Source organism: Pseudophryne corroboree, chromosome 7 (assembly GCF_028390025.1).
Source record: "Pseudophryne corroboree isolate aPseCor3 chromosome 7, aPseCor3.hap2, whole genome shotgun sequence".
In the NCBI taxonomy this organism is placed as follows: domain Eukaryota; kingdom Metazoa; phylum Chordata; class Amphibia; order Anura; family Myobatrachidae; genus Pseudophryne; species Pseudophryne corroboree.
This window is the reverse complement of record NC_086450.1, coordinates 145,201,686-145,228,981: the sequence shown is the minus strand read 5'-3', so window position 1 is coordinate 145,228,981 and position 27,296 is coordinate 145,201,686. Positions and strand designations below refer to the sequence as shown.

Sequence of the window (27,296 nt, the reverse complement as noted above, 5' to 3'; positions counted from 1 at the left end):
CCTGTTCTCGCAGCTTTCTTCTTTTGCACATCTCCTACAGCCTGCACAACTGTAGTGGCCACACACCACCGAACTACACTCGCTCATAGCCTTTCTCTGACGTCCTAGTGGATGCTGGGGACTCCGTAAGGACTATGGGGAATAGACGGCTCCGCAGGAGACTGGGCACAATTAAAGATTCAGGACTATCTGGTGTGCACTGGCTCCTCCCCCTATGACCCTCCTCCAGACCTCAGTTAGATTTCTGTGCCCGGCCGAGCTGGATGCACACTAGGAGGCTCTCCTGAGCTCCTAGAAAGAAAGTATATTTCTCTAACGTCCTAGTGGATGCTGGGGACTCCGTCAGGACCATGGGGAATAGCGGGCTCCGCAGGAGACAGGGCACATCTAAAAAAGCTTTTAGGTCACATGGTGCGTACTGGCTCCTCCCCCTATGACCCTCCTCCAAGCCTCAGTTAGGTTTTTGTGCCCGTCCGAGAAGGGTGCAATCTGGATGGCTCTCTTAAAGAGCTGTTTAGAAAAGTTTTTTTTTTAGGTTTTCATTCAGTGATTCCTGCTGGCAACAGGATCACTGCAACGAGGGACTTAGGGGAGAGATCTCCAACTCACCTGCGTGCAGGATGGATTGGGATCTTAGGCTACTGGACACTGAGCTCCAGAGGGAGTCGGAACACAGGTCAGCCTGGGGTTCGTCCCGGAGCCGCGCCGCCGATCCCCCTTACAGACGCTGAAGAAAGACGGCAGAACGGAGGTCCGGAAACAGGCGGCAGAAGACTTCACAGTCTTCATGAAGGTAGCGCACAGCACTGCAGCTGTGCGCCATTGTTGTCACACGGCTCACTGACATGGTCACGGAGGGTGCAGGGCGCTGCTGGGGGCGCCCTGGGCAGCAATATAAGTACCTATTTGGCAAAATAAATACATCACATATAGCCATTAAGGCTATATGTATGTATTTTAACCCAGGCCAGTTCTTAAAATACCGGGAGAAAAAGCCCGCCGAAAAGGGGGCGGAGCTTATTCTCCTCAGCACTCAGCGCCATTTTCCTGCACAGCTCCGCTGGTGAGGAAGGCTCCCAGGACTCTCCCCTGCACTGCACTACAGAAACAGGGTAAAACAGAGAGAAGGGGGCATAAATTGGCTATATATATTATATAAGAGCGCATATATAATAAAGAACACCTTCTAGGGTTGTTTATATACATTATAGCGTTTTTTGGTGTGTGCTGGCAAACTCTCCCTCTGTCTCCCCAAAGGGCTAGGGGGTCCTGTCTTCAATTAGAGCATTCCCTGTGTGGCTGCTGTGTGTCGGTACGTGTGTGTCGACATGTTTGAGGACGATGTTGGTGTGGAGGCAGAGCAATTGCCGATGATGGTAATGTCACCCCCTAGGGAGTCGACACCTGAATGGATGGCTTTAGTTATGGAATTACGTGATAATGTCAGCACATTACAAAAGTCAGTTGACGAAATAAGACGCCCGGCAAACCAGTTAGTACCGGTCCAGGCGTCTCAGACACCGTCAGGGGCTGTAAAACGTCCTTTACCTCAGTCTGTCGACACGGGTACTGACACAGATGATTCTAGTGTCGACGGTGAAGAAACAAACGTATTTTCCAGTAGGGCCACACGTTATATGATCACGGCAATGAAGGAGGCTTTGCAGATCTCTGATGCTGCTGGTACCTCAAAAAGGGGTATTATGTGGGGGGTGAAAAAACTGCCTGTATTTTTCCCAGAATCAGAGGAATTGAATGATGTGTGTGATGAAGCGTGGGTTACGCCCGATAGAAAATTGCCAATTTCAAAGAAGTTATTGGCATTATACCCTTTCCCGCCAGAGGTTAGGGCGCGCTGGGAAACACCCCCTAGGGTGGATAAGGCGCTCACACGTTTATCAAAGCAGGTGGCGTTGCCGTCTCCTGATACGGCCGCCCTCAAGGATCCAGCAGATAGGAGGCTGGAAACTACACTGAAAAGTATATACACACATACTGGTGTTATACTGCGACCGGCAATAGCCTCAGCCTGGATGTGCAGTGCTGGGGTAGTGTGGTTGGATTCTCTGACTGAAAATATTGATACCCTGGATAGGGACATTATTTTATTGACTCTAGAGCAATTAAAGGATGCTTTTCTTTATATGCGAGATGCTCAGAGGGATGTTTGTACTCTAGCATCAAGAGTAAGCGCAATGTCCATATCTGCTAGAAGAAGTTTATGGACGCGACAGTGGTCAGGTGATGCGGATTCCAAGAGGCATATGGAAGTATTGCCATACAAAGGAGAGGAATTGTTCGGGGTCGGTCTTTCGGACCTGGTGGCCACGGCAACTGCCGGCAAATCCACTTTTTTACCTCAGACTCCTTCCCAACAGAAAAAGACACCGTCTTTTCAGCCGCAGTCCTTTCGCTCCTATAAAAAGCGACCAAAAGGACAGTCTTATCTGCCGCGAGGCAGAGGAAAGGGTAAGAAAGGGCAGCAAGCAGCCCATGCCCAGGAACAGAAGCCCGCCCCGGCTTCTACAAAACCATCAGCATGACGCTGAGGCTTTACAAGCGGACTTAGGAACGGTGGGGGGTCGGCTCAAGATTTTCAGCAATCAATGGGCTCACTCACAAGTGGACCCGTGGGTCCTGCAGATAATATCTCAGGGTTACATGCTGGAGTTCGAAAGGTCTCCTCCTCGCCGGTTCCTAAAGTCTGCTTTACCAACGTCTCCTTCAGAAAGGACGTTGGTTTTGGAAGCCATTCACAAGCTGTTTTCACAGCAGGTGATAGTCAAGGTACCCCTCCTACAACAAGGAAAAGGGTATTATTCCACACTATTTGTGGTACCGAAACCGGACGGTTCGGTAAGGCCTATTCTAAATCTGAAATCTTTGAATCTGTACATACAGAAATTCAAGTTCAAGATGGAGTCACTCAGAGCAGTGATAGCGAATCTGGAAGAAGGAGACTTTATGGTGTCCTTGGACATAAAAGATGCTTATCTACATGTCCCAATTTACCCCTCACACCAAGGGTATCTCAGGTTCGTGATACAAGACTGTCATTATCAGTTTCAAACGCTGCCGTTTGGTTTGTCCACGGCTCCTCGGGTCTTTACCAAGGTAATGACCGAAATGATGGTTCTTCTACGAAGAAAAGGCGTATTAATTATCCCGTACTTGGACGATCTCCTGATAAGGGCAAAGTCCAGAGAACAGCTGGAAGCCAGTGTGGCACTAACACAAGTAGTGCTTCGGCAACACGGGTGGATTCTAAATCTTCCAAAATCTCAATTGACCCCGACAACACATCTGCTGTTCTTGGGCATGATTCTGGACACGGTTCAGAAAAAGGTATTTCTCCCGGAGGAGAAAGCAAGGGAGTTATCCGAACTTGTCAGGAACCTCCTAAAACCAGGAACTGTGTCAGTACATCAATGCACAAGAGTCCTGGGAAAGATGGTGGCTTCGTACGAAGCGATTCCTTTCGGCAGATTCCATGCACGGACATTTCAGTGGGATCTGCTGGACAAATGGTCCGGATCGCATCTGCACATGCATCAGAGGATAACATTGTCACCGAGAACAAGATTGTCTCTCCTGTGGTGGTTGCAGACGGCCCATCTGTTAGTGGGCCGCAGATTCGGCATACAGGACTGGGTCCTGGTGACTACGGATGCCAGCCTACGAGGTTGGGGAGCAGTCACAAAGGGAAGACACTTCCAGGGCGTGTGGTCAATCCTGGAAAAGTCTCTTCACATAAATATACTGGAGCTAAGAGCGATATACAATGCTCTAAGCCAAGCAAGACTTCTGCTTCAGGGTCAGCCAGTGCTGATCCAGTCCGACAACATCACGGCAGTCGCCCACGTCAACCGACAAGGCGGCACGAGAAGCAGGAGTGCAATGACAGAAACTGCAAGGATTCTACGCTGGGCGGAGAATCACGTCGTAGCACTGTCAGCAGTGTTCATCCCGGGAGTGGACAACTGGGAAGCAGACTTCCTCAGCAGACACGATCTGCACCCGGGAGAGTGGGGACTTCATCCAGAAGTCTTCCACATGATAGTGAACCGTTGGGAAAAACCAAAGGTGGACATGATGGCGTCTCGCCTCAACAAAAAACTGGACAGGTATTGCGCCAGGTCAAGAGACCCACAGGCAATAGCTGTGGACGCTCTGGTAACACCGTGGGTGTACCAGTCAGTGTATGTGTTCCCTCCTCTGCCTCTCATACCAAAGGTACTGAGAATCATACGGAAAAGAGGAGTAAGAACAATACTGGTAGCTCCAGACTGGCCAAGAAGAACTTGGTATCCGGAACTTCAAGAGATGCTCACGGAGGATCCGTGGCCTCTACCTCTAAGAAGGGATCTGCTTCAGCAGGGACCTTGTATGTTCCAAGACTTACCGCGACTGCGTTTGACGGCATGGCGGTTGAACGCCGGATTCTAAAAGAAAAGGGCATTCCTGAGGAAGTTATTCCTACTTTAATTAAAGCCAGGAAAGATGTGACCGCACAACATTATCACCGCATTTGGAGAAAATATGTTGCGTGGTGTGAGGCCAAGAAGGCCCCAACGGAAGAATTTCAATTAGGTCGATTCTTACATTTCCTGCAAGCAGGATTGTCTATGGGCCTCAAATTGGGGTCCATTAAAGTTCAAATTTCGGCCTTATCAATTTTCTTCCAGAAAGAATTGGCATCAGTGCCTGAAGTACAAACTTTTGTAAAAGGTGTACTACATATACAACCCCCAATAGTGCCTCCAGTGGCACCGTGGGATTTGAATGTGGTTTTAAATTTTCTCAAATCTCATTGGTTTGAGCCTTTAAAATCGGTAGATTTAAAATACCTTACATGGAAGGTAACCATGCTATTGGCCCTGGCTTCAGCCAGGAGAGTTTCAGAGTTGGCGGCTTTATCGTACAAAAGCCCATATCTGATTTTCCATTCGGACAGGGCAGAATTGCGGACACGTCCTCAATTTCTCCCTAAGGTGGTTTCGGCTTTTCACTTGAACCAGCCTATTGTGGTGCCTGCGGCTACTAGCGACTTGGAGGACTCCAAGTTACTGGACGTTGTCAGAGCATTGAAAATATATATTTCAAGGACAGCTGGAGTCAGAAAATCTGACTCGTTGTTTATTTTGTATGCACCCAACAAGATGGGTGCTCCTGCGTCTAAACAGACGATTGCACGTTGGATCTGTAGCACAATCCAACTTGCACATTCTGTGGCAGGCGTGCCACAGCCTAAATCTGTAAAGGCCCACTCCACTAGGAAAGTGGGCGCATCTTGGGCGGCTGCCCGAGGGGTCTCGGCATTGCAACTTTGCCGAGCAGCTACGTGGTCAGGGGAGAACACGTTTGTAAAATTTTACAAATTTGATACTCTGGCTAAGGAGGACCTGGAGTTCTCTCATTCGGTGCTGCAGAGTCATCCGCACTCTCCCGCCCGTTTGGGAGCTTTGGTATAATCCCCATGGTCCTGACGGAGTCCCCAGCATCCACTAGGACGTTAGAGAAAATAAGAATTTACTTACCGATAATTCTATTTCTCATAGTCCGTAGTGGATGCTGGGCGCCCATCCCAAGTGCGGATTGTCTGCAATATTTGTACATAGTTATTGTTACAAAAATCGGGTTATTATTGTTGTGAGCCATCTTTTTAGAGGCTACTTCGTTTTGTTATCATACTGTTAACTGGGTTCAGATCACAAGTTGTATGGTGTGATTGGTGTGGCTGGTATGAGTCTTACCCGGGATTCAAGATCCTTCCTTGTTGTGTACGCTCGTCCGGGCACAGTACCTAACTGAGGCTTGGAGGAGGGTCATAGGGGGAGGAGCCAGTACGCACCATGTGACCTAAAAGCTTTTTTAGATGTGCCCTGTCTCCTGCGGAGCCCGCTATTCCCCATGGTCCTGACGGAGTCCCCAGCATCCACTACGGACTATGAGAAATAGAATTATCGGTAAGTAAATTCTTATTTTTAGGTTTTTTATTTTACAGTGAGACCTGCTGGCAACAGGCTCACTGCAACGAGGGACTAAGGGGAGAAGAAGCGAACCTACCTAACTGGTGGTAGCTTGGGCTTCTTAGGCTACTGGACACCATTAGCTCCAGAGGGATCGCACACAGGACCCGACCTTGTCGTCCGGTCCCGGAGCCGCGCCGCCGTCCCCCTTACAGAGCCAGAAGCAAGAAGTGTCCGGAAAATCGGCGGCTGAAGACTTCTGTCTTCTTCAAGGTAGCGCACAGCACTGCAGCTGTGCGCCATTGCTCCTCATGCACACCACACACTCCGGTCACTGATGGGTGCAGGGCGCTGGGGGGGGGGGGGGCGCCCTGAGCAGCAATATTAACACCTTGGCTGGCAAAACTGACACCATATATAGCCCTAGAGGTTATATAGGTGTAAATTACCCCTGCCAGATTTACACAAACAGCGGGAGAAAGCCCGCCGAAAAAGGGGCGGAGCCATCTTCCTCAGCACACTGGCGCCATTTTCCCTCACAGCTCCGCTGGAAGGATCGCTCCCTGGCTCTCCCCTGCAGTCCTGCACTACAGAAAGGGTAAAAAAGAGAGGGGGGGGGCAATAAATTTAGGCGCAGTATATATAATACAAGCAGCTATAGGGGAAAACACTCTGTATAGTGATATCCCTGTGTTATATAGCGCTCTGGTGTGTGCTGGCATACTCTCCCTCTGTCTCCCCAAAGGGCTTTGTGGGGTCCTGTCCTCTGTCAGAGCATTCCCTGTGTGTGTGCTGTGTGTCGGTACTGCTGTGTCGACATGTATGATGAGGATAATGATGTGGAGGCAGAGCAAATGCCTGTGAATGTGATGTCACCCCCTGCGGGGTCGACACCTGTGTGGATTGACTTATGGAAGGAATTACGTGACAGTGTCAGCTCCTTACATAAAAGGTTTGACGACATAGGACAGCCGGCTACTCAGCTTGTGCCTGTCCAAGCGTCTCAAATGTCATCAGGGGCTTTAAAACGCCCGCTACCTCAGATGGCAGACACAGATGTTGACACGGATACCGACTCCAGTGTCGACGACGATGAGACTAGTGTACCTTCCAATAGGGTCACCCGTTACATGATTGAGGCAATGAAAAATGTATTACACATTTCTGATAGTACCCCAGGTACCACAAAAAAGGGTATTATGTTTGGTGAGAAAAAACTACCAGTAGTTTTTCCTGCATCTGAGGAATTAAATGAGGTGTGTGAGGAAGCGTGGACTTCCCCCGATAAGAAATTGATAATTTCTAAACGGTTATTGGCAGCGTACCCTTTCCCGCCAGAGGATAGGTCACGTTGGGAAACACCCCCTAGGGTAGATAAAGCGCTTACACGTTTATCAAAAAAGGTGGCACTACCGTCTCCGGATACGGCCGCCCTAAAGGAACCTGCTGAGAGAAAGCAGGAGGCTACCCTAAAAGCTATATATACACACACGGGCATTATATTGCGACCAGCGATTGCATCGGCATGGATGTGCAGTGCTGCTGCTGCGTGGTCAGATTCCCTGTCGGATAATATTGATACTCTGGATAGGGACAATATTTTGCTGACAATAGAGCATATAAAAGACGCTGTCTTATACATGCGTGATGCACAGAGGGATATTTGCCGGCTGGCATCAAAAATAAGCGCAATGTCCATTGCCGCCAGAAGGGGGTTATGTACTCGGCAGTGGTCAGGTGATGCCGATTCAAAAAGGCACATGGAAGTTTTGCCTTATAAGGGGGTGGAACTGTTTGGGGATGGTCTTTCAGATCTCGTTTCCACAGCTACGGCTGGGAAATCGACATTTTTGCCACAGGCTACCCCACAGCAAAAGAAAGTACCGTATTATCAAGTACAGTCCTTTCGGCCCCATAAAAACAAGAGGGCTAGAGGCGCATCCTTTCTGCCGAGAGGCAGAGGTAGAGGGAAAAAACTGCAGCATACAGCCAGTTCCCAAGAGCAGAAGTCCTCCCCCGCGTCCGGTAGGTCCACAGCATGACGCTGGGGCTTCACAGGCGGACCCGGGTACGGTGGGGGCCCGTCTCAGAATTTTCAGCGCACAGTGGGCTCTCTCACAGGTGGATCCCTGGATCCTTCAAGTAGTATCTCAGGGGTACAGGCTGGAATTCGAGGCGTCACCCCCCCCCGCCGTTTCCTAAAATCTGCCTTACCAGCAACTCCCTCTGCCAGGGAGGCAGTGTTGGTGGCTATCCAAAAACTGTATTCACAGCAAGTGATTGTCAAGGTACCCCTCCTTCAACAAGGAAAGGGTTACTATTCCACAATGTTTGTGGTACCGAAACCGGACGGTTCGGTGAGACCCATCTTAAATTTAAAATCCTTGAACACATATATCAAAAGATTCAAGTTCAAGATGGAATCGCTCAGGGCGGTTATTGCGAGCCTGGACGAGGGGGATTACATGGTCTCCCTGGACATCAAGGATGCCTACCTGCATGTCCCCATTTACCCTCCTCACCAGGAGTACCTCAGGTTTGTGGTACAGGACTGTCACTATCAGTTCCAGACACTGCCGTTTGGGTTATCCACGGCACCGAGGGTCTTTACCAAGGTAATGGCCGAAATGATGATACTCCTTCGGAAGAAGGGAGTTTTAATTATCCCGTACTTGGACGATCTCCTGATAAAGGCGAGGTCCAAGGAACAGTTGTTAGTGTGGGTAGCACTTTCTCGGGAAGTGCTGCAGCAGCACGGCTGGATTCTCAATATCCCAAAGTCACAGCTGGTCATGACGACACGTCTTCTGTTCCTGGGAATGATTCTGGACACAGACCAGAAAAAAGTGTTTCTTCCAGTGGAAAAAGCCGAGGAGTTGTCATCTCTAGTCAGAAACCTCCTAAAACCAGGACAGGTGTCGGTACATCAATGCACGCGAGTCCTGGGAAAAATGGTAGCTTCGTACGAAGCAATTCCATTCGGAAGGTTCCACGCAAGGATTTTCCAGTGGGACCTGTTGGACCAATGGTCCGGGTCGCATCTCCAGATGCAGCAGCGGATAACCCTGTCGGCAAGGACCAGGGTGTCACTACTGTGGTGGCTGCAGAGGGCTCATCTACTAGAGGGCCGCAGATTCGGAATACAGGACTGGGTCCTGGTGACCACGGATGCCAGCCTTCGGGGCTGGGGAGCAGTCACACAGGGAAGAAATTTCCAAGGGCTGTGGTCAAATCAGGAGAACTCGCTACACATACATATCCTGGAGCTAAGAGCCATTTACAATGCCCTATGCCAAGCAAGTCCCCTGCTTCAAAACAAACCGGTTCTGATCCAATCAGACAACATCACGGCGGTCGCCCATGTAAACAGACAGGGCGGCACAAGAAGCAGGAGGGCAATGGCAGAAGCCACAATGATTCTCCGATGGGCGGAAAATCACGTGCTAGCACTGTCAGCAGTGTTCATTCCGGGTGTGGACAACTGGGAAGCAGACTTCCTCAGCAGACACGACCTTCACCCGGGAGAGTGGGGGCTTCATCCAGAAGTCTTCCGATTGATTGTAAACCGTTGGGAAAGACCACAGGTGGATATGATGGCGTCCCGCCTCAACAAAAAGCTAAAAAGATATTGCGCCAGGTCAAGGGACCCTCAGGCGATAGCTGTGGACGCTCTAGTGACACCGTGGGTGTACCCGTCGGTTTACGTGTTTCCCCCTCTGCCTCTTATTCCCAAGGTGCTGAGAATAATACGAAGGGTAAGAGTGAGAACTATACTCGTGGTTCCGGATTGGCCAAGAAGAACTTGGTACCCGGAACTTCAAGAGATGCTCTCAGAGGACCCATGGCCTCTACCGCTAAGGCGGGACCTGCTGCAGCAGGGGCCCTGGCTGTTCCAAGACTTACCGCGGCTGCGTTTGACGGCATGGCGGTTGAACGCCGGATCCTGAAGGAAAAAGGTATTCCGGAGGAAGTCATTCCTACCCTGATCAAGGCCAGGAAGGATGTGACTGCAACCCACTATCACCGCATTTGGCGGAAATATGTGGCTTGGTGTGAGGCCAGGAAGGCCCCAACGGAGGAATTTCAACTGGGTCATTTCCTGCAAGCAGGAGTGACGATGGGCCTCAAATTGGGGTCCATTAAGGTCCAGATTTCGGCTCTGTCGATTTTCTTTCAAAAGGAACTGGCTTCGTTGCCTGAAGTTCAGACTTTTGTCAAGGGAGTTCTGCATATTCAGCCTCCTTACGTGCCTCCTGTGGCACCTTGGGATCTCAATGTGGTTTTGGGATTCCTGAGGTCACATTGGTTCGAGCCACTTAAAACCGTGGATCTGAAATATCTCACGTGGAAAGTGGTCATGTTGTTGGCCCTGGCTTTGGCCAGGCGTGTATCAGAATTGGCGGCTTTGTCCTGTAAAAGCCCTTATCTGATTTTCCATATGGATAGGGCAGAGTTGAGGACTCGTCCTCAGTTTCTCCCGAAGGTGGTATCAGCGTTTCACTTGAACCAACCTATTGTGGTGCCTGCGGCTACTAGGGACTTGGAGGATTCCAAGTTGCTGGACGTAGTCAGGGCCCTGAAAATTTATGTTTCCAGGACGGCTGGAGTCAGGAAAACTGATTCGCTGTTTATCCTGTATGCACCCAATAAGCTGGGTGCTCCTGCTTCTAAGCAGACCATTGCTCGCTGGATTTGTAACACTATTCAGCTTGCGCATTCTGCGGTAGGACTATCGCAGCCAAAATCAGTAAAAGCCCACTCCACAAGGAAGGTGGGCTCATCTTGGGCGGCTGCCCGAGGGGTCTCGGCACTGCAACTTTGCCGATTGGCTACTTGGTCAGGGTCTAACACTTTTGCTAAATTTTACAAATTTGATACCCTGGCTGAGGAGGACCTTGAGTTTGCTCATTCGGTGCTGCAGAGTCATCCGCACTCTCCCGCCCGTTTGGGAGCTTTGGTATAATCCCCATGGTCCTTACGGAGTCCCCAGCATCCACTAGGACGTCAGAGAAAATAAGAATTTACTCACCGGTAATTCTATTTCTCGTAGTCCGTAGTGGATGCTGGGCGCCCATCCCAAGTGCGGATTGTCTGCAATACTTGTAAATAGTTATTGTTCCACAAATCGGGTTGTTATTGCGAGCCATCTGTTCAGAGGCTCCGTTGTTATCATACTGTTAACAGGGGTTCATATCACGAGTTGTACGGTGTGATTGGTGTGGCTGGTATGAGTCTTACCCGGGATTCAAAATCCTTCCTTATTGTGTCAGCTCTTCCGGGCACAGTATCTTAACTGAGGTCTGGAGGAGGGTCATAGGGGGAGGAGCCAGTGCACACCAGATAGTCCTGAATCTTTCTTTAATTGTGCCCAGTCTCCTGCGGAGCCGTCTATTCCCCATGGTCCTTACGGAGTCCCCAGCATCCACTACGGACTACGAGAAATAGAATTACCGGTGAGTAAATTCTTATTTTACATCTCTTTCAGCAGCTCTAAACCTGCTAGTCTCACCCTCACTATTGGGTACAGGTTCTAACCTACTCCGAATGCTCCCTTGTACCCCTTGCTTCCCGGCAGTATTGTGTACTGAGAATTGGGGTATTACTTGTTTTACTGTTGTTTTGATAACTGTACTGTTTATCTTGTACAGTCTTATTACTTGCCCTAAATATTACGTGAAATAATAATAGGATAAATGTGATTAATACTGCAGAGCTTCATCGCTATGCTATCATAGGGCATAAATATGCACAGGTGTACACCTGACATAGAAATATTGCTGTGTTTCAAGTTAAGTCAATATACAAATAGTCAGCATTTTTTAGAAAAACCCTTATTACTCCTATGAGCGTAAAATGCGTCTTGCTCTAAAGAAGGCCTGTTATCATTGCTTAGCTATGTGCACTCTGAAATGCGTGATTATGTAACATTTGAAGAAACGTAATCTGATTTAAACCTTAAATTCCCCAAAATATGATCACGTTTTATTTTTGCCTAGAAATATTCCAACTCCTATGACATGTTTATGAGAGGTGAAGAAATCTTGTCCGGCGCCCAGAGAGTGCATGATGCACAACTGCTGACGGAGAGAGCGCAACATCACGGGATTGGTGAGAAAAAGCGGTCTACCATACGCTGTAATGTGCCGCATACTGTATACTTGATGACTCTACTAATGGGGCTGATGTGTGACATCTGCTATACAGTCCAGATCATAAGGAGTAAATAATTATTACAGCTGTGTGAGCGCATTCTATTGTGCGCTCACAATGGCCACTACTGCTGTTTATCCAATCTAAGTCATCATATACTATCTGTAAAAATATATATGTATAAATTCTAATGTGAAACTATAGATGAGCCATTATGTTTTCCCACTATAAACTTTGAGAGCTTCCATGCATTGTCCTGAAGTCGATTCAGACAGGAAGTCTGGTGTGCACACAAAAATACTTCCCTCACATCTTTTACCTTTTCATAAATATCTGCAGTTCTGAAACTTTTGCATATTTGTGAAAGTTGCTACTAGATAATACCGTGTACTAACTCCTCTTTAAACTTTCATTTGGATCTATACCCTTGAAAAAATGCAAGGATTTTTCCATACCTCCCAATACGTCCTTCCTCCTCTAAAAGGAAGCAACATCATTTTCTGTATCACAATAATATATTGTGTTCCATGTACAGTCAAATCATTCATATATCTTTATTTACTTTTTAGAAAGGTACCTCAGTTAGTGTTCATTCTAGCACCCTGCACCTGTCACAAACCATGCAGTTCCTCTTTTCTGCCCAGGGTGTTCTAGCACACTCTTGTCTGTGTTCTCAGCACTTATAGACCAAAGTGTACTAGAAGCACCAGAGCAGGCAGCAACATCCCAGTCAGGAAAGAGGAGCTGCATGGGTTGTGACAGTGGCAGGGCGCTAGAAAGAACACTACCTCAGTTATGTTTACTATAATCTGTTCCATATTGTAATCTATTCCATACACTCCATAAAGTCCATTGTAAATTTTAGTTTCTCTTACGTCCTAGAGGATGCTGGGGACTCCGTAAGGACCATGGGGAATAGACGGGCTCCACAGGAGACATGGGCACTAAAAAGAACTTTAGGTATGGGTGTGCACTGGCTCCTCCCTCTATGCCCCTCCTCCAGACCTCAGTTTAATACTGTGCCCAGAGGAGACTGGGTGCACTACAGGGAGCTCTCCTGAGCTTCCTGAAAAGAAAGAATTTTGTTAGGTTTTTTATTTTCAGGGAGACCTGCTGGCAACAGACTCCCTGCATCGTGGGAGGAGAGAGAAGCAGACCTACTTAAATGCTAGGCTCTGCTTCTTAGGCTACTGGACACCATTAGCCCCAGAGGGAGTCAGAACGCAGGTCTCCCCTAGCGGTTCGTCCCGGAGCCGCGCCGCCTTCCTCCTCGCAGAGCCGGAAGATAGAAGCCGGGTGAGTATAGGAAGGCAGAAGACTTCAGATCTTCACTGAGGTAACGCGCAGCGGTAACGCTGCGCGCCATTGCTCCCACACAGAACACACACAGCGCACACTGTTGGGTGCAGGGCGCGCGGGGGGGCGCCCTGGGCAGCAATGTATTCCTCTAGGACTGACTGTAAGTAAATATACACTTATTTGGGTGTTTTGGTATCCCCGCCAGTTTGTTCAAAGAGCGGGACCGAAGCCCACCACTGAGGGGCGGGGCTTCTCCCTCAGCACTCACCAGCGCCTTTTTCTCCACAAGCACACGCTGAGAAGCTGGCTCCCCGGACTCTCCCCTGCTGATCACCGGAGACAGAGGGTTTTAAAGAAGGGGGGGGGGCACAAAATTTTGTGCAGTGGATATACAAATAGCGCTGTATCTGGGTAATTTTTTTGTCCAGGGTTATTGGCGCTGGGTGTGTGCTGGCATACTCTCTCTGTCTCTCCAAAGGGCCTTGTGGGGAAACTGTCTCCAGATAGAGTCTTCCCTGAGTGTGTGGTGTGTCAGTACGTGCGTGTCGGCATGTCTGAAGCGGAAGGCTCTCCTAGGGATGAGGTGGAGCGCATGAGTGTGGTGTCTCCGTCAGCAACGCCGACACATGACTGGATGGAAATGTGGAATATTTTAAATGCAAATGTGAATTTATTGCACAAACGTTTGGACAAAGCAGAGTCCAGGGACAGTACAGAGGGTCATACCCTGCCTTTCCCTATGTCACAGGGGCCTTCGGGGTCTCAAAAACGCCCACTTTCTCCGGTAGTTGACACTGATATCGACACAGATTCTGAATCCAATATCGATTATGATGATGCGAGGTTGCAGCCAAAATTGGCAAAGAGTATTCATTATATGATTATTGCTATAAAGGATGCCTAATCCAAAAATCCACATGTTTAAAGAAAAGAAGCCTGAGGTTACTTTTCCACCACCTTTTGAATTAAATGAGTTATTTGAAAGTGCTTGGGAAACTCCAGACAAGAAACTGCAGATTCCCAAAAGGATTCTTATGGCGTATCCTTTCCCGATCAAGGACAGGATACGGTGGGAATCCTCCCCAAGGGTGGACGAGGCGTTGACGCGCCTTTCCAAAAAGGTGGCGCTGCCGTCTCATGATACCGCTGCCTTCAGGGATTCTGCAGATCGCAAGCAGGAAACTACCTTGAAGTCAATTTACACTCATACCGGTACCTTACTCAGACCGGCAATAGCGTCGGCCTGGGTTTGTAGCGCTGTTACAGCGTGGACCGATACCTTATCTACTTATATGGATACAATGGATAAGGAAACTATTTTATTGACCCTGGGCCATATTAAGGATGCGGTCCTTTATATGAGAGAGGCTCAGAGGGATGTAGGCATACTGGGGTCCAGAGCGAATGCTATGGCGATTTCTGCCAGGCGAGCACTGTGGACCCGACAGTGGACGAGTGATGCCGATTCAAAACGGCATATGGAGGTTTTACCTTACATGGGTGAGGAATTGTTTGGGGAAGGTCTCGCAGACCTGGTTTCCACGGCTACTGCAGGTAAATCAACTTTTTTACCTTAGGTTTCCTCACAGCCTAAGAAAGCGCCACATTATCAGATGCAGTCCTTTCGGTCGCATAAATCCAAGAGAGCTCGGGGATCTTCCTTTCTTGCCAGAGGTAAGGGCAAGGGGAAAAAGCTGCCAACTACAGCCAGTTCCCAGGAACAAAGGTCCTCCCCGGCTTCTACTAAATCCACCGCATGACGCTGGGGCTCCGCCGGAGGAGTCCGCTTTTGTGGGGGCACGTCTTCGTCTGTTCAGCCAGGTCTGGCTTCTCTCTCAGGTGGATCCCTGGGCAATATACATTGTTTCCCAGGGGTACAAGCTGGAATTCGAAGAGGTGCCTCCTCGCCGGTTTTTCAAACCGGCACTGCCGACTTCTTACCCAGAGAGGGAGGTAGTTCTGGCAGCAATTCAAAAGTTGTGCCTTCAACAAGTGGTGGTCAAAGTTCCCCCGCTTCAGCAGGGGATGGGCTATTACTCAACCCTGTTAGTGGTCCCGAAACCGGACGGTTCGTTCAGACCCATTCTGAATTTAAAATCCTTAAACCTATACTTGAAGAGGTTTAAGGTCAAGATGGAATCGCTCAGAGCGGTCATCGCAAGTCTGGAAGGGGGAGATTATATGGTGTCCCTGGACATAAAGGATGCATACCTTCATGTCCCCATTTATCAACCTCATCAGGCGTTCCTGAGATTTGTGGTGCAGGATTGTCATTACCAATTTCAGACGTTGCCGTTTGGGCTTTCCACGGCCCCGAGGATTTTTACCAAATTAATGGCAGAGATGATGGTGCTCCTGCGCAAGCAGGGTGTCACAATTATCCCATACTTGGACGATCTCCTGATAAAAGCGAGATCCAGCGAACGATTGATGGACAGCTTATCACTCTCCCTGAGGGTGTTGCAACAACACGGTTGGATCCTAAACCTACCAAAGTCACAGTTAGTTCCAACGACCCGATTGCCATTCTTAGGCATGATTCTGGACACGGAACAAAAGAGGGGTTTTCTTCCAAAAGAAAAGGCCCAGGAACTTCAGAGCTTGGTCAAGGACCTGTTGAAGCCAGACAGGGTGTCGGTACATCACTGCACTCGAGTGCTGGGAAAAATGGTGGCGTCTTACAAGGCCATTCCATTCGGCAGGTTCCATGCCAGGACTTTTCAGTGGGACCTTCTGAACAAGTGGTCCGGGTAACATCTACAGATTCATCAGATGATCCGCCTGTCCCCCAGGGCCAGGGTGTCTCTCTTGTGGTGGCTGCAGAGTACTCGCCTTCTAGAGGGTCGCAGGTTCGGCATCCAGGACTGGGTTCTGGTGACCACGGAAGCGAGCCTCCGAGGATGGGGAGCAGTCACACAGAGAAGAAACTTCCAAGGTCTGTGGTCAAGCCAGGAGGCTTGTCTACACATCAACATTCTGGAATTAAGGGCCATATACAACAGCCTTCATCAGGCGCAGACCTTACTTCAAGGTCTACCGGTTCTGATTCAGTCAGACAACATCACAGCAGTGGCTCATGTAAACCGCCAAGGCGGCACAAGGAGCAGAGTGGCAATGGCAGAAGTCTCAAAGATTCTTCGATGGGCAGAGAGTCATGTAAGCGCTCTGACAGCAGTCTTCATTCTGGGAGTGGACAACTGGGAAGCAGACTTCCTCAGCAGACATGATCTGCATCCAGGAGAGTGGGGACTTCATCAGGAAGTCTTCGCAGAGATTGCAAGTCAGTGGGGACTGCCTCAAATAGACATGATGGCTTCACGTCTCAACAAGAAACTTCCGAGATATTGCGCCAGGTCAAGGGACCCTCAGGCGGTCGCAGTGAACGCACTGGTGACACCATGGGTGTTTCAGTCGGTCTATGTGTTCCCTCCTCTTCCTCTCATCTCAAAAATACTGAGAATCATAAGACGAAGAGGGGTTCAGGCAATTCTCATTGTTCCAGATTGGTCTCGAAGGGCCTGGTATCCGGATCTGCAGGAAATGCTCACAGAAGATCCGTGGCCTCTTCCTATCAGGGAAGACCTGTTACAACAAGGACCCTGTTTGTTCCAGGACTTACCGCGACTGCGTTTGACGGCATGGTGGTTGAACGCAGGATCCTAGCGGAGAAGGGCATTCCGGAGGAGGTCATTCCTACTCTGATTAAGGCTAGGAAGGAGGTGACATCGAAACATTATCACCGTATCTGGAGGAAGTATGTGTCTTGGTGTGAAGCCAAGACTGCTCCTCCGGAAGAATTCCATCTGGGCCGTTTTCTCCACTTCCTGCAAACTGGAGTGAATTTGGGCCTAAAGTTAGGCTCCATTAAGGTTCAGATTTCGGCCCTATCCATTTTCTTTCAAAAAGAATTGGCTTCTCTTCCGGAAGTCCAGACTTTCGTGAAGGGGGTGCTGCATATCCAGCCTCCTTTTTTTGCCTCCGGTGGCACCATGGGACCTTAACGTGGTGTTACGGTTTCTTAAGTCTCACTTGTTTGAACCGCTTCAAACAGTTGAGTTGAAGTATCTCACTTGGAAAGTGGTCATGTTATTGGCCTTGGCTTCGGCGCGGCGAGTGTCGGAGTTGGCGGCTTTGTCTCACAAAAGCCCTTATCTGATTTTCCATGTGGATAGAGCTGAGTTGCGGACTCGTCCTCAATTTTTGTCTAAGGTGGTTTCTTCTTTTCATGTGAACCAACCTATTGTGGTGCCTGTGGCTACAAGGGACGTGGAGGATTCCGAGTCCCTGGATGTGGTCAGGGCATTGAAAATTTATGTGGCCAGCACGGCTCGGGTTAGGAAAACAGAGGCTCTGTTTATCCTGTATGCAGCCAACAAGGTTGGCGCTCCTGCGTCTAAGCAGACTATTGCTCGCTGGATCTGTAACACGATTCAGCAGGCTCATTCTACTGCTGGATTGCCGTTACCGAATTCGGTTAAGGCCCATTCCACTAGGAAGGTGGGCTCTTCTTGGGCGGCTGCCCGGGGCCTCTCGGCATTACAACTTTGTCGAGCAGCAACTTGGTCGGGTTCAAACACTTTTGCAAAATTCTACAAGTTTGATACCCTGGCTGATGAGGACCTAATGTTTGCTCATTCGGTGCTGCAGAGTCATCCGCACTCTCCCGCCCGTTTGGGAGCTTTGGTATAATCCCCATGGTCCTTACGGAGTCCCCAGGCATCCTCTAGGACGTAAGAGAAAATAAGATTTTAAACCTACCGGTAAATCTTTTTCTCGTAGTCCGTAGAGGATGCTGGGCGCCCGTCCCAGTGTGGACAACATCCTGCAAGACTTGTATATAGTTGTTGCTTACATAAGGGTTATATTTTTCAGTTGGATCAGTTTTGGACTGATACTGGTTTTGTTTCATACTGTTGACTGGTTCGTATCTCCCATGTTTTACGGTGTGAATGGTGTGGCTGGATTGAATCTTGCCCTTGGATTTACAAAATCCTTTCCTCGTACTGTCCGTCTCCTCTGGGCACAGTTTCTCTAACTGAGGTCTGGAGGAGGAGCATAGAGGGAGGAGCCAGTGCACACCCATACCTAAAGTTCTTTTTAGTGCCCATGTCTCCTGTGGAGCCCGTCTATTCCCCATGGTCCTTACGGAGTCCCCAGCATCCTCTACGGACTACGAGAAAAAGATTTACTGGTAGGTTTAAAATCTTATTTTCTTAATATTTTTTTTCTTGTGCTAATATACAGATTTTATGTGGTCTCTCAAAGGATGTGTAGCTTTAGAAATGATTTAATTTTCACTATAAGCAACATTAACAGTAATTTTCTTTTCTTTACCTTCAGACTTGGAAAAAATCAAGTCATACATTGACTCTTTCCGGTATGGAGCTCCACCTCACGCTGGCGGCGGCATTGGTAAATGTTTCGTTCCCCAATATTCTGTATTCTTATACAGTATTTTTACATTGGCTAGAAAATGTGGTCATGCCATTTTTGACATTTTATTCAAGAAATTGGGTGTTTCAATGGTCAAATAAGGGGGAAAAATTATTTTAGGTATTTTTTTCTTAATTACAATAAATGATCACGTAATTATTCACCTCATTTTCTAACATTCAGCTTAATAAATACAGGTGCAAGTAGTAGTCATCAGAGAACTCAAAAGTAATTGGTTTGACTCAACCAGTGTACAATCAGTCATTCAGCTCATTTCAAATTAAATACCTACTTCTCTTCAAGAGGTTTCCATAGTAGTAGGGTAGTAAATTGCCCAACAAGAGCTTCATCATGACCAATAAAGAATATTCAAAGCATATCTGAAAAAAAATGTTTATTGATGAGCTCTGATCATAGGAAAGATATCCGTTTTTGAAAACCTTTTGATATCATCAGCAGTCCATAGTAAAATGGGCCAAATTGTTAATTTATCTAAAAGAGGACATCCTTCAAAACTGAACATCCAGGTGAGGGCACTTGTAAGGAAGTCCTCTGTCTTAAAGCCTTCCATGGCAGAGATGGAGAGAAACGTTCCAAGACACAATAACAGTCTGAGCATATCATAAATTAGCTTTTTCTGAAACCGTGTCAAAAAGGAAACCAATGCTGGCAAAATAAAATCTTGCCTGGAGTTTTCCAGAACACACTTGGTGGTCCCTTTATACCAAATGGAGGAACAGTCTTCAGTGTGATGAAATGGAGTGTGACCTTTTCTGTCCTCAGTCATAGGCAGTATGTTTGGCTCCAACCTTATGCTGCTCATTATTGCAAGATCTCTATCACTACCATGCAACACTGTGGCGTAAGTAAATTTGTAAAATACAGGCCAAAGTGGATATAACAAAGATTTAAGAAACATTAGAGGAAAACCTGCTGCATTCTGCTAGAAACGTGTCGCTTCTGAGAATATTTATATTCCATCTGGACAATGACCCAAAGCATTCTGCAATAGACCCACTTAAATACAAGAAAAAACAATCTCAGTGCACATGGTGTTGCCCAACTGCTAACAAATTTGTTGCTGCAATCAACTCTGAATTACCCCCTTAGTGTCCACAGCTCTGCTAGATTAAGAGCTATAATTGTAGCTAAACCATCTTCGGTTGAACAGATCTGCTGAGTATATCTATATCAGTTCCGTTATGTAAGGAAAAAAAAACATGAGTGATGCCAAAGTGGGCACCCTAATTTATATATCCAGCAATACACTTTTCACTGTACCCTTGCTGTTCTTTACTATAACGCCATATTTTTTCTTTGCATTACAGGTCTGGAACGAGTCACCATGCTGTTCCTAGGGTTGCATAATGTCCGACAAACCTCCATGTTTCCTCGTGACCCCAAGAGACTCACCCCCTAAGCGCACCTCAATCTGAAGTCACCTGCTATCATCCGTTATATTGTAGACCATAAGCTGCACAAGTAATGTCTCTGCAACGGACTGCCAACCTGTCCTGAAGTCCATAGTGCTGACAGTGCTGTGTTTTCTGTAGATGATGTGTAATGGCCCCTTTAATATAGTGAATAGAACCTGGGTGTTTTCTCTGGGCCAGAAGTCAACGAACTCTTAGAATAACAGTTCAGAAAACTGATACATTTTGTATCAGAAAAACAATACTAAAACTCTGTCGGACTTTAACATGTTTTAAACGTACAATACGACCATCATTTTTTGTAAAGATGATTTGAAAGATGTAAAGTGCAGATCACTGTAATAAAATAGCAAGTGCATATATTAAACTATTAAATAATTTTATGGTCAGATTTGTTTTCTTGGTTCAGGGGGTGTTGGGTGGATCTGTGGGCCTAATTCAGACCAGATCGCTTCTCTACAAATGTGCAGAGGTCTGTGATCAGATAGTCGCTGCCCAGACAGGGTGAAAACCCGCCCCGTGCAAGTGTGCGAATGCATGCGTACGCAGAGCGAAAACTTCGCCAGACAGCTGCAAATCCATTTGCAACTCACTATCGAATAATTTTTCCTGTTGCTCCTCCAACATCCTGCCGGCACCGCAACATTGATGAATGATCCAGCGATTACGGTGGGCGCCACAGAGCCCAGATAGCACGCTCCCTGGGGACCCTAGGCTGCAGTCTGAAAACGGGGGGGGAGGAATGACGGGTAAGGCAAGGAGCCGCATCTTTATGCAGACTTTCTCTGACGTCCTAGTGGATGCTGGGAACTCCGTAAGGACCATGGGGAATAGCGGCTCCGCAGGAGACAGGGCACATCTAAAGAAAGCTTTAGGATCACCTGGTGTGCACTGGCTCCTCCCCCTATGACCCTCCTCCAAGCCTCAGTTAGATTTTCTGTGCCCGACGAGAAGGGTGCACACTAGGGGCTCTCCTGAGCTCTTTGTGAAAGTTTTAGTTTAGGTTTATTATTTTCAGTGAGACCTGCTGGCAACAGGCTCACTGCATCGAGGGACTAAGGGGAGAAGAAGCGAACTCACCTGCGTGCAGAGTGGATTGGGCTTCTTAGGCTACTGGACATTAGCTCCAGAGGGACGATCACAGGTTCAGCCTGGATGGGTCACCGGAGCCGCGCCGCCGGCCCCCTTACAGAGCCAGAAGAGCGAAGAGGTCCGGAAAAATCGGCGGCAGAAGACTTTCCTGTCTTCAGATAAAGGTAGGCGCACAGCACCGCAGCTGTGCGCCATTGCTCTCAGCACACTTCACACTCCGGTCACTGAGGGTGCAGGGCGCTGGGGGGGCAGCGCCCTGAGACGCAATAAATCGATAGAAAACCTTTTATGGCTAAAATAAATGCATCACATATAACTCCTGGGCTATATGGATGCATTTAACCCCTGCCAAAACATACAAGAAAACGGATGATAAGGACGCCGAGAAAGGGGCGGAGCCTATCTCCTCAGCACACTGGCGCCATTTTCCCTCACAGCTCAGTTGGAGGGAAGCTCCCTGGCTCTCCCCTGCAGTCACTACACTACAGAAAGGGGTTAAAAAAGAGAGGGGGCACAAATTAGGCGCAGTATAAACAATACAGCAGCTATAAAGGGAAAAACACTTATATAAGGTTATCCCTGTATATATATAGCACTCTGGTGTGTGCTGGCAAACTTTCCCTCTGTCTCCCCAAAGGGCTAGTGGGGTCCTGTCCTCTATCAGAGCATTCCCTGTGTGTGTGCTGTGTGTCGGTACGTTTGTGTCGACATGTATGAGGAGAAAAATGATGAGGAGACGGAGTAGAGTGTCTGTAATAGTGTTGTCACCCCCTGGGGGGTCGACACCTGAGTGGATGTACTATTGAAATTGCGTGACAGTGTCAGCTTTGTATAAAAGACAGTGGTTGACATGAGACAGCCGGCTACTCAGCTTGTGCATGTCCAGACGTCTCATACAGGGGCTCTAAAGCGCCCGTTACCTCAGATACAGACGCCGACACGGATACTGACTCCTGTGTCGACGGTGAAGAGACAACCGTGATTTCCAATAGGGCCACACATTGCATGATTGAGGCAATGGAAAAAGTTTACACTCTTCTGATAATATAAATACCACCAAAAAAAAGGGGTATTATGTTTGGTGAGGAAAAACTTCCTGTAGTTTTCCTGAATCTGAGAAATAAAATGAGGTGTGTGATGATGCGTGGGTTTCCCCCCGATAACAATTGATAATTTCTAAAAAGTTATTGGCAGTATACCTTTTCCCGCCAGAGGTTAGGGTGCGTTGGAAAACACCTCCTAGGAGGGATAAGGCGCTCACACGCTTGTAAGAACAAGGGCTCTACCCTCTCTTGAGATGGCCGCCCTTAGGGATCCTGCTGATAGAAAGCAGGAGGGTATCCTAAAATGTATTTACACACATACTGGTGTTATACTGCGACCAGCAATCGCCTCAGCCTGGAGGTGCAGTGCTGGGTTGGCGTGGTCGGATTCCCTGACTGGAAATTTGATATCCTAGATAAGGACAGTATATTATTGCCTATAGAGCAATTAAAAGATGCATTTCTATATATGCATGATGCACAGCGGAATATTTGCCGACTGGCATCAAGTATAAGTGCGTTGTCCAATTATACCAGTAAAGTGGTCAGGTGATGCGGATTCCAAACGGCATTTGGAAGTATTGCCTTAAAAAAGGGGATGTACCCCAGGTCGCCTCTCAAAATAAGACGCCGTATTATCAGGCGCAGTCCTGGTTGGCAAGCGGACAAAAGGGTTCCTCTTTTCTGCTCGTGACAGAGGGAGAGGAAAATGGCTGCAGAGATCAGCCAGTTCCCAGGAACAGAAAACCTTTTCCGCCTCTGCCAAGCTCTCAGTATGACGCTAGGGCTTTACAAGTTCAGGCACGGTGGGGGCCCGTTCTCAATGAATTTCAGTGCGCAGTGGGCTCACTCGCAAGTAGACCCCTGGATCCTTCAGGTAATATTTCAGGGGTACAAATTGGAATTCGAGACGTATTCCCCTCGCCGTTTCCAAAAGTCTGTTTTACCGACGTCTCCCGCTGACAGGGAGGCAGTTTTGGAAGTCATTCACAAGCTGTATTCCCAGCAGGTGATAATTAAGGTACCCCTCCTGCAACAGGGAACGGGGTATTATTCCACACTATTGTGGTACCGAAGCCAGACGGCTCGGTGAGACCGATTTTAAAATCTAAAATCTTTGAACACTTACATACAGAGGTTCAAATTCAAAATTGAGTCACTCAGAGCAGTGATTGCAAACCTGGAAGAAGGGGACTACATGATGTCTCGGGACATCAAGAATGCTTACCTTCATGTCAAAATTTACCCTTCTCACCAAGGGTATCTCAGGTTATGGTACAGAACTGTCACTATCAGTTCAGACGCTGCCGTAGGGATGGTCCACGGCACCCCGGGTCTTTACTGAAGTAATGACCGTAATGATGATATTCCTTCGAAGGAAGGGAATTTTAGTTATCCCTTACTTGGACGATTCCCTGATAAGGGTGAGATCCAGGGAACAGTTGGAGATCGGTGTAGCACTATCTCAGGTAGTGTTGCGGCAGCACGATTGGATTCTCAATATTCCAAAATCGCAGCTGGTTCCGACGACTTGTCTTCTGTTCCTAGGGATGATCCTGGACACAGTCCAGAAAGAAGGTGTTTCTCCCGGAGGAGAAAGCCAGGGAGTTATCCGAGCTAGTCAGGAACCTCCTAAAACCGAACCAAGTCTCAGTGCATCAATGCACAAGGGTTCTGGGTAAAAATGGTGGCTTCCTACGAAGCAATCCCATTCGGCAGATTCCACGCAAGACTTTCCAGTGGAACCTACTGGACAAATGGTCCGGGTCGCATCTTCAGATGCTTCAGCGGATAACCCTGTCACCAGGGACAAGGGTATCCCTCCTGTGGTGGTTGCAGAGTGCTCATCTTCTAGAGGGCCGCAGATTCGGCATTCGGGACTGGGTCCTGGTGGCCACGGATGCCAGCCTGCGAGGCTGGGGAGCAGTCACACAGGGAAGGAATATCCAGGGCTTATGGTCAAGCCTGGAGACATCACTTCACATAAATGTCCTGAAGCTAAGGGCCATTTACAATGCTCTAAGCTTAGCAAGACCTCTGCTTCAAGGTCAGCCGGTGTTGATCCAGTCAGACAACATTACGGCAGTCACCCACGTAAACAGACAGGGTGCCACAAGAAGCAGGAGGGAAATGGCAGAAGCTGCAAGGATTCTTCGCGGGGCGAAAAACCATGTGATAGTACTGTCAGCAGTTTTCATTCCGGGAGTGGACAACTGGGAAGCAGTTTTCCTCAGCACGACCTCCACCCGGGAGAGTAAGGACTTCACCCAGAAGTCTTCCACATGATTATAAACCGTTGGGAAAAACTCGACAGGTATTGCGCCACATCAAGGGACCCTCAGGCAATAGCTGTAGATGCTCTGGTAACACCGTGGGTGTACCAATCAGTGTATGGGTTCCCTCCTCTGCCTCTCATACCCAAGGTACTGAGATTGATAAGATGGAGAGGAGTAAGCACTATATTAGTGGCTCCGGATTGGCCAAAAAGGAATTGGTAACCGGAACTTCAAGAGATGCTCACGGAGGATCCGTAGCCTCTACCTCTAAGAAGGGACCTGCTCCAGCAAGGACCTTATCTGTTCCAAGACTTACCGCGGCTGCGTTGACGGCATGGCGGTTGAACGCCGGATCCTGAAGGAAAAAGGCATTCCGGATGAAGTCATCCCTATCCTGATCAAAGCCAGGAAGGATGTAACCGCAAAACATTATCACCGCATTTGGCGAAAATATGTTGCGTGGTGCGAGGCCAGTAAGGCTCGACGGAGGAAATTCAACTGGGTCGATTCCTACATTTCCTGCAAACAGGAGTATCTATGGGCCTGAAATTGGGGTCCATTAAGGTTCAAATTTCGGCTCTGTCAATTTTCTTCCAAAAAAGAACTAGCTTCAGTCCCTGAAGTTCAGACATTTGTTAAAGGGGTACTGCATATACAGCCTCCTTTTGTGCCTTCAGTGGCACTTTTGGGATCTCCAGGTGGTTTTTGGGTTCCAAAAGTCACATTGGTTTGACCCACTTAAATCTGTGGAGTTAAAATATCTCACAGAAAAAGTGGTCATGCTGTTGGCTCTGGCCTGGGCCAGGCGCGTGTCAGAATTGGTGGCTTTATCCTGTAAAAGCCCTTATCTGATTTTCCATTCGGACAGGGCGGAATTGAGGACTCGTCCTTAGTTTCTCCCTAAGGTGGTTTCAGCGTTCACCTGAACCAAACCTATTGTGGTGCCTGCGGCTACTAGGGACTTGGAGGACTCCAAGTTGCTAGACGTTGTCAGGACCCAAAAAATATATGTTTCCAGGACGACTGGAGTCAGGAAATCTGACTCGCTGTTTATCCTCTATGCACCCAACTAGCTGGGTGCTCCTGCTTCTAAGCAGACTATTGCTCGTTGGATTTGTAGTACAATTCAGCTTGCACATTCTGTGGCAGGCCTGCCACAGCCAAAAATCTGTAAATGCCCACTCCACAAGGAAGGTGGGCTCATCTTGGGCATCTGCCCGAGGGGGCTCGGCTTTACAACTTTGCCGAGCAGTTACTTGGTCAGGAGCAAATACGTTTGTAAAATTCTACAAATTTGATACCCTGGCTGAGGAGGACCGGGAGTTCTCTCATTGGGTGCTGCAGAGTCATCCGCACTCTCCCGCCCGTTTGGGAGCTTTGGTATAATCCCCATGGTCCTTACGGAGTTCCCAGCATCCACTAGGACGTCAGAGAAAATAAGAATTTACTTACCGATAATTCTATTTCTCGTAGTCCGTAGTGGATGCTGGGCGCCCATCCCAAGTGCGGATTGTCTGCAATACTGGTACATAATTATTGTTACCAAAAAATTCGGGTTATTGTTGTATTGAGCCATCTTTTCTAGAGGCTTCTCTATTATCATGCTGTTAACTGGGTTCAGATCACAAGTTGTACAGTGTGATTGGTGTGGCTGGTATGAGTCTTACCCGGGATTCAAAATCCTTCCTTATTGTGTACGCTCGTCCGGGCACAGTATCCTAACTGAGGCTTGGAGGAGGGTCATAGGGGGAGGAGCCAGTGCACACCAGGTGATCCTAAAGCTTTCTTTAGATGTGCCCTGTCTCCTGCGGAGCTGCTATTCCCCATGGTCCTTACGGAGTTCCCAGCATCCACTACGGACTACGAGAAATAGAATTATCGGTAAGTAAATTCTTATTTTTTCCTCCGCTCGCGGACACTGACTGGAGACGCTGAGGTGGGCGCCGGTCCATCTGCGTCCCCACTAGTCCACCATTGCACTTATGCTGGTACTGGGGGTCATTATACAGGCCAGTAGCCCGGGGGGTTAACGGCAGCATGGGGAGGTCAGCTCTCCACCCCGGTGGGCCCTCCCCCAGCTCAGTGTGCGATTCCACTGCAGCTTCCCGCCTCTGAGCTGCTCTTCCTTCACCTTCCTCCCACTGAGAGATGCTCATCAGCCATGTTCTGAGTGGTGCTGAAGCTACAGGTCTCCGGGAACGCTGGGTCCAATCTCCCTGTATACCTCTCTAAAGGGCCAGGTTATATAGCACTGATCCTACCAGCCACTTCAGTCTGAGTAGTTGATTTAAGTGCCCATTGCACCTGTATATTTTATGTGCATTGTACAGGTGAAACTCAGAAAATTAGAATATCATGCAAAAGTTCATTTCAGTAGGTGAAACTAATATATTATTTACAGTGCCTTGATAAAGTATTCACCCCCCTTGGCTTTTTACCTATTTTGTTACATTACATCCTGTAATTTATCTATTTCTCATATGTCCTAGAGGATGCTGGGGACTCCGTAAGGACCATGGGGTATAGACGGATCCGCAGGAGCTTGGGCACACTATAAAGACTTAAACTGGGTGTGAACTGGCTCCTCCCTCTATGCCCCTC

General features: G+C 48.3%; 1 protein-coding gene across 1 annotated transcript in view; it reads left to right on the top strand.

Annotated features, from left to right (window-relative positions):
- Positions 1-20,667, top strand: part of DARS1 (aspartyl-tRNA synthetase 1) — a 311,292-nt gene extending 290,625 nt beyond the window's left edge. The window contains exons 16-18 of the mRNA XM_063933716.1: positions 11,966-12,077; positions 18,759-18,830; positions 20,180-20,667. Of these exons, the coding sequence (XP_063789786.1) occupies positions 11,966-12,077; positions 18,759-18,830; positions 20,180-20,271 (276 nt within the window). The 3' untranslated portion in view covers positions 20,272-20,667. The remainder of the gene's footprint in view (positions 1-11,965; positions 12,078-18,758; positions 18,831-20,179) is intronic.
- Positions 20,668-27,296: the final 6,629 nt, after the last annotated feature.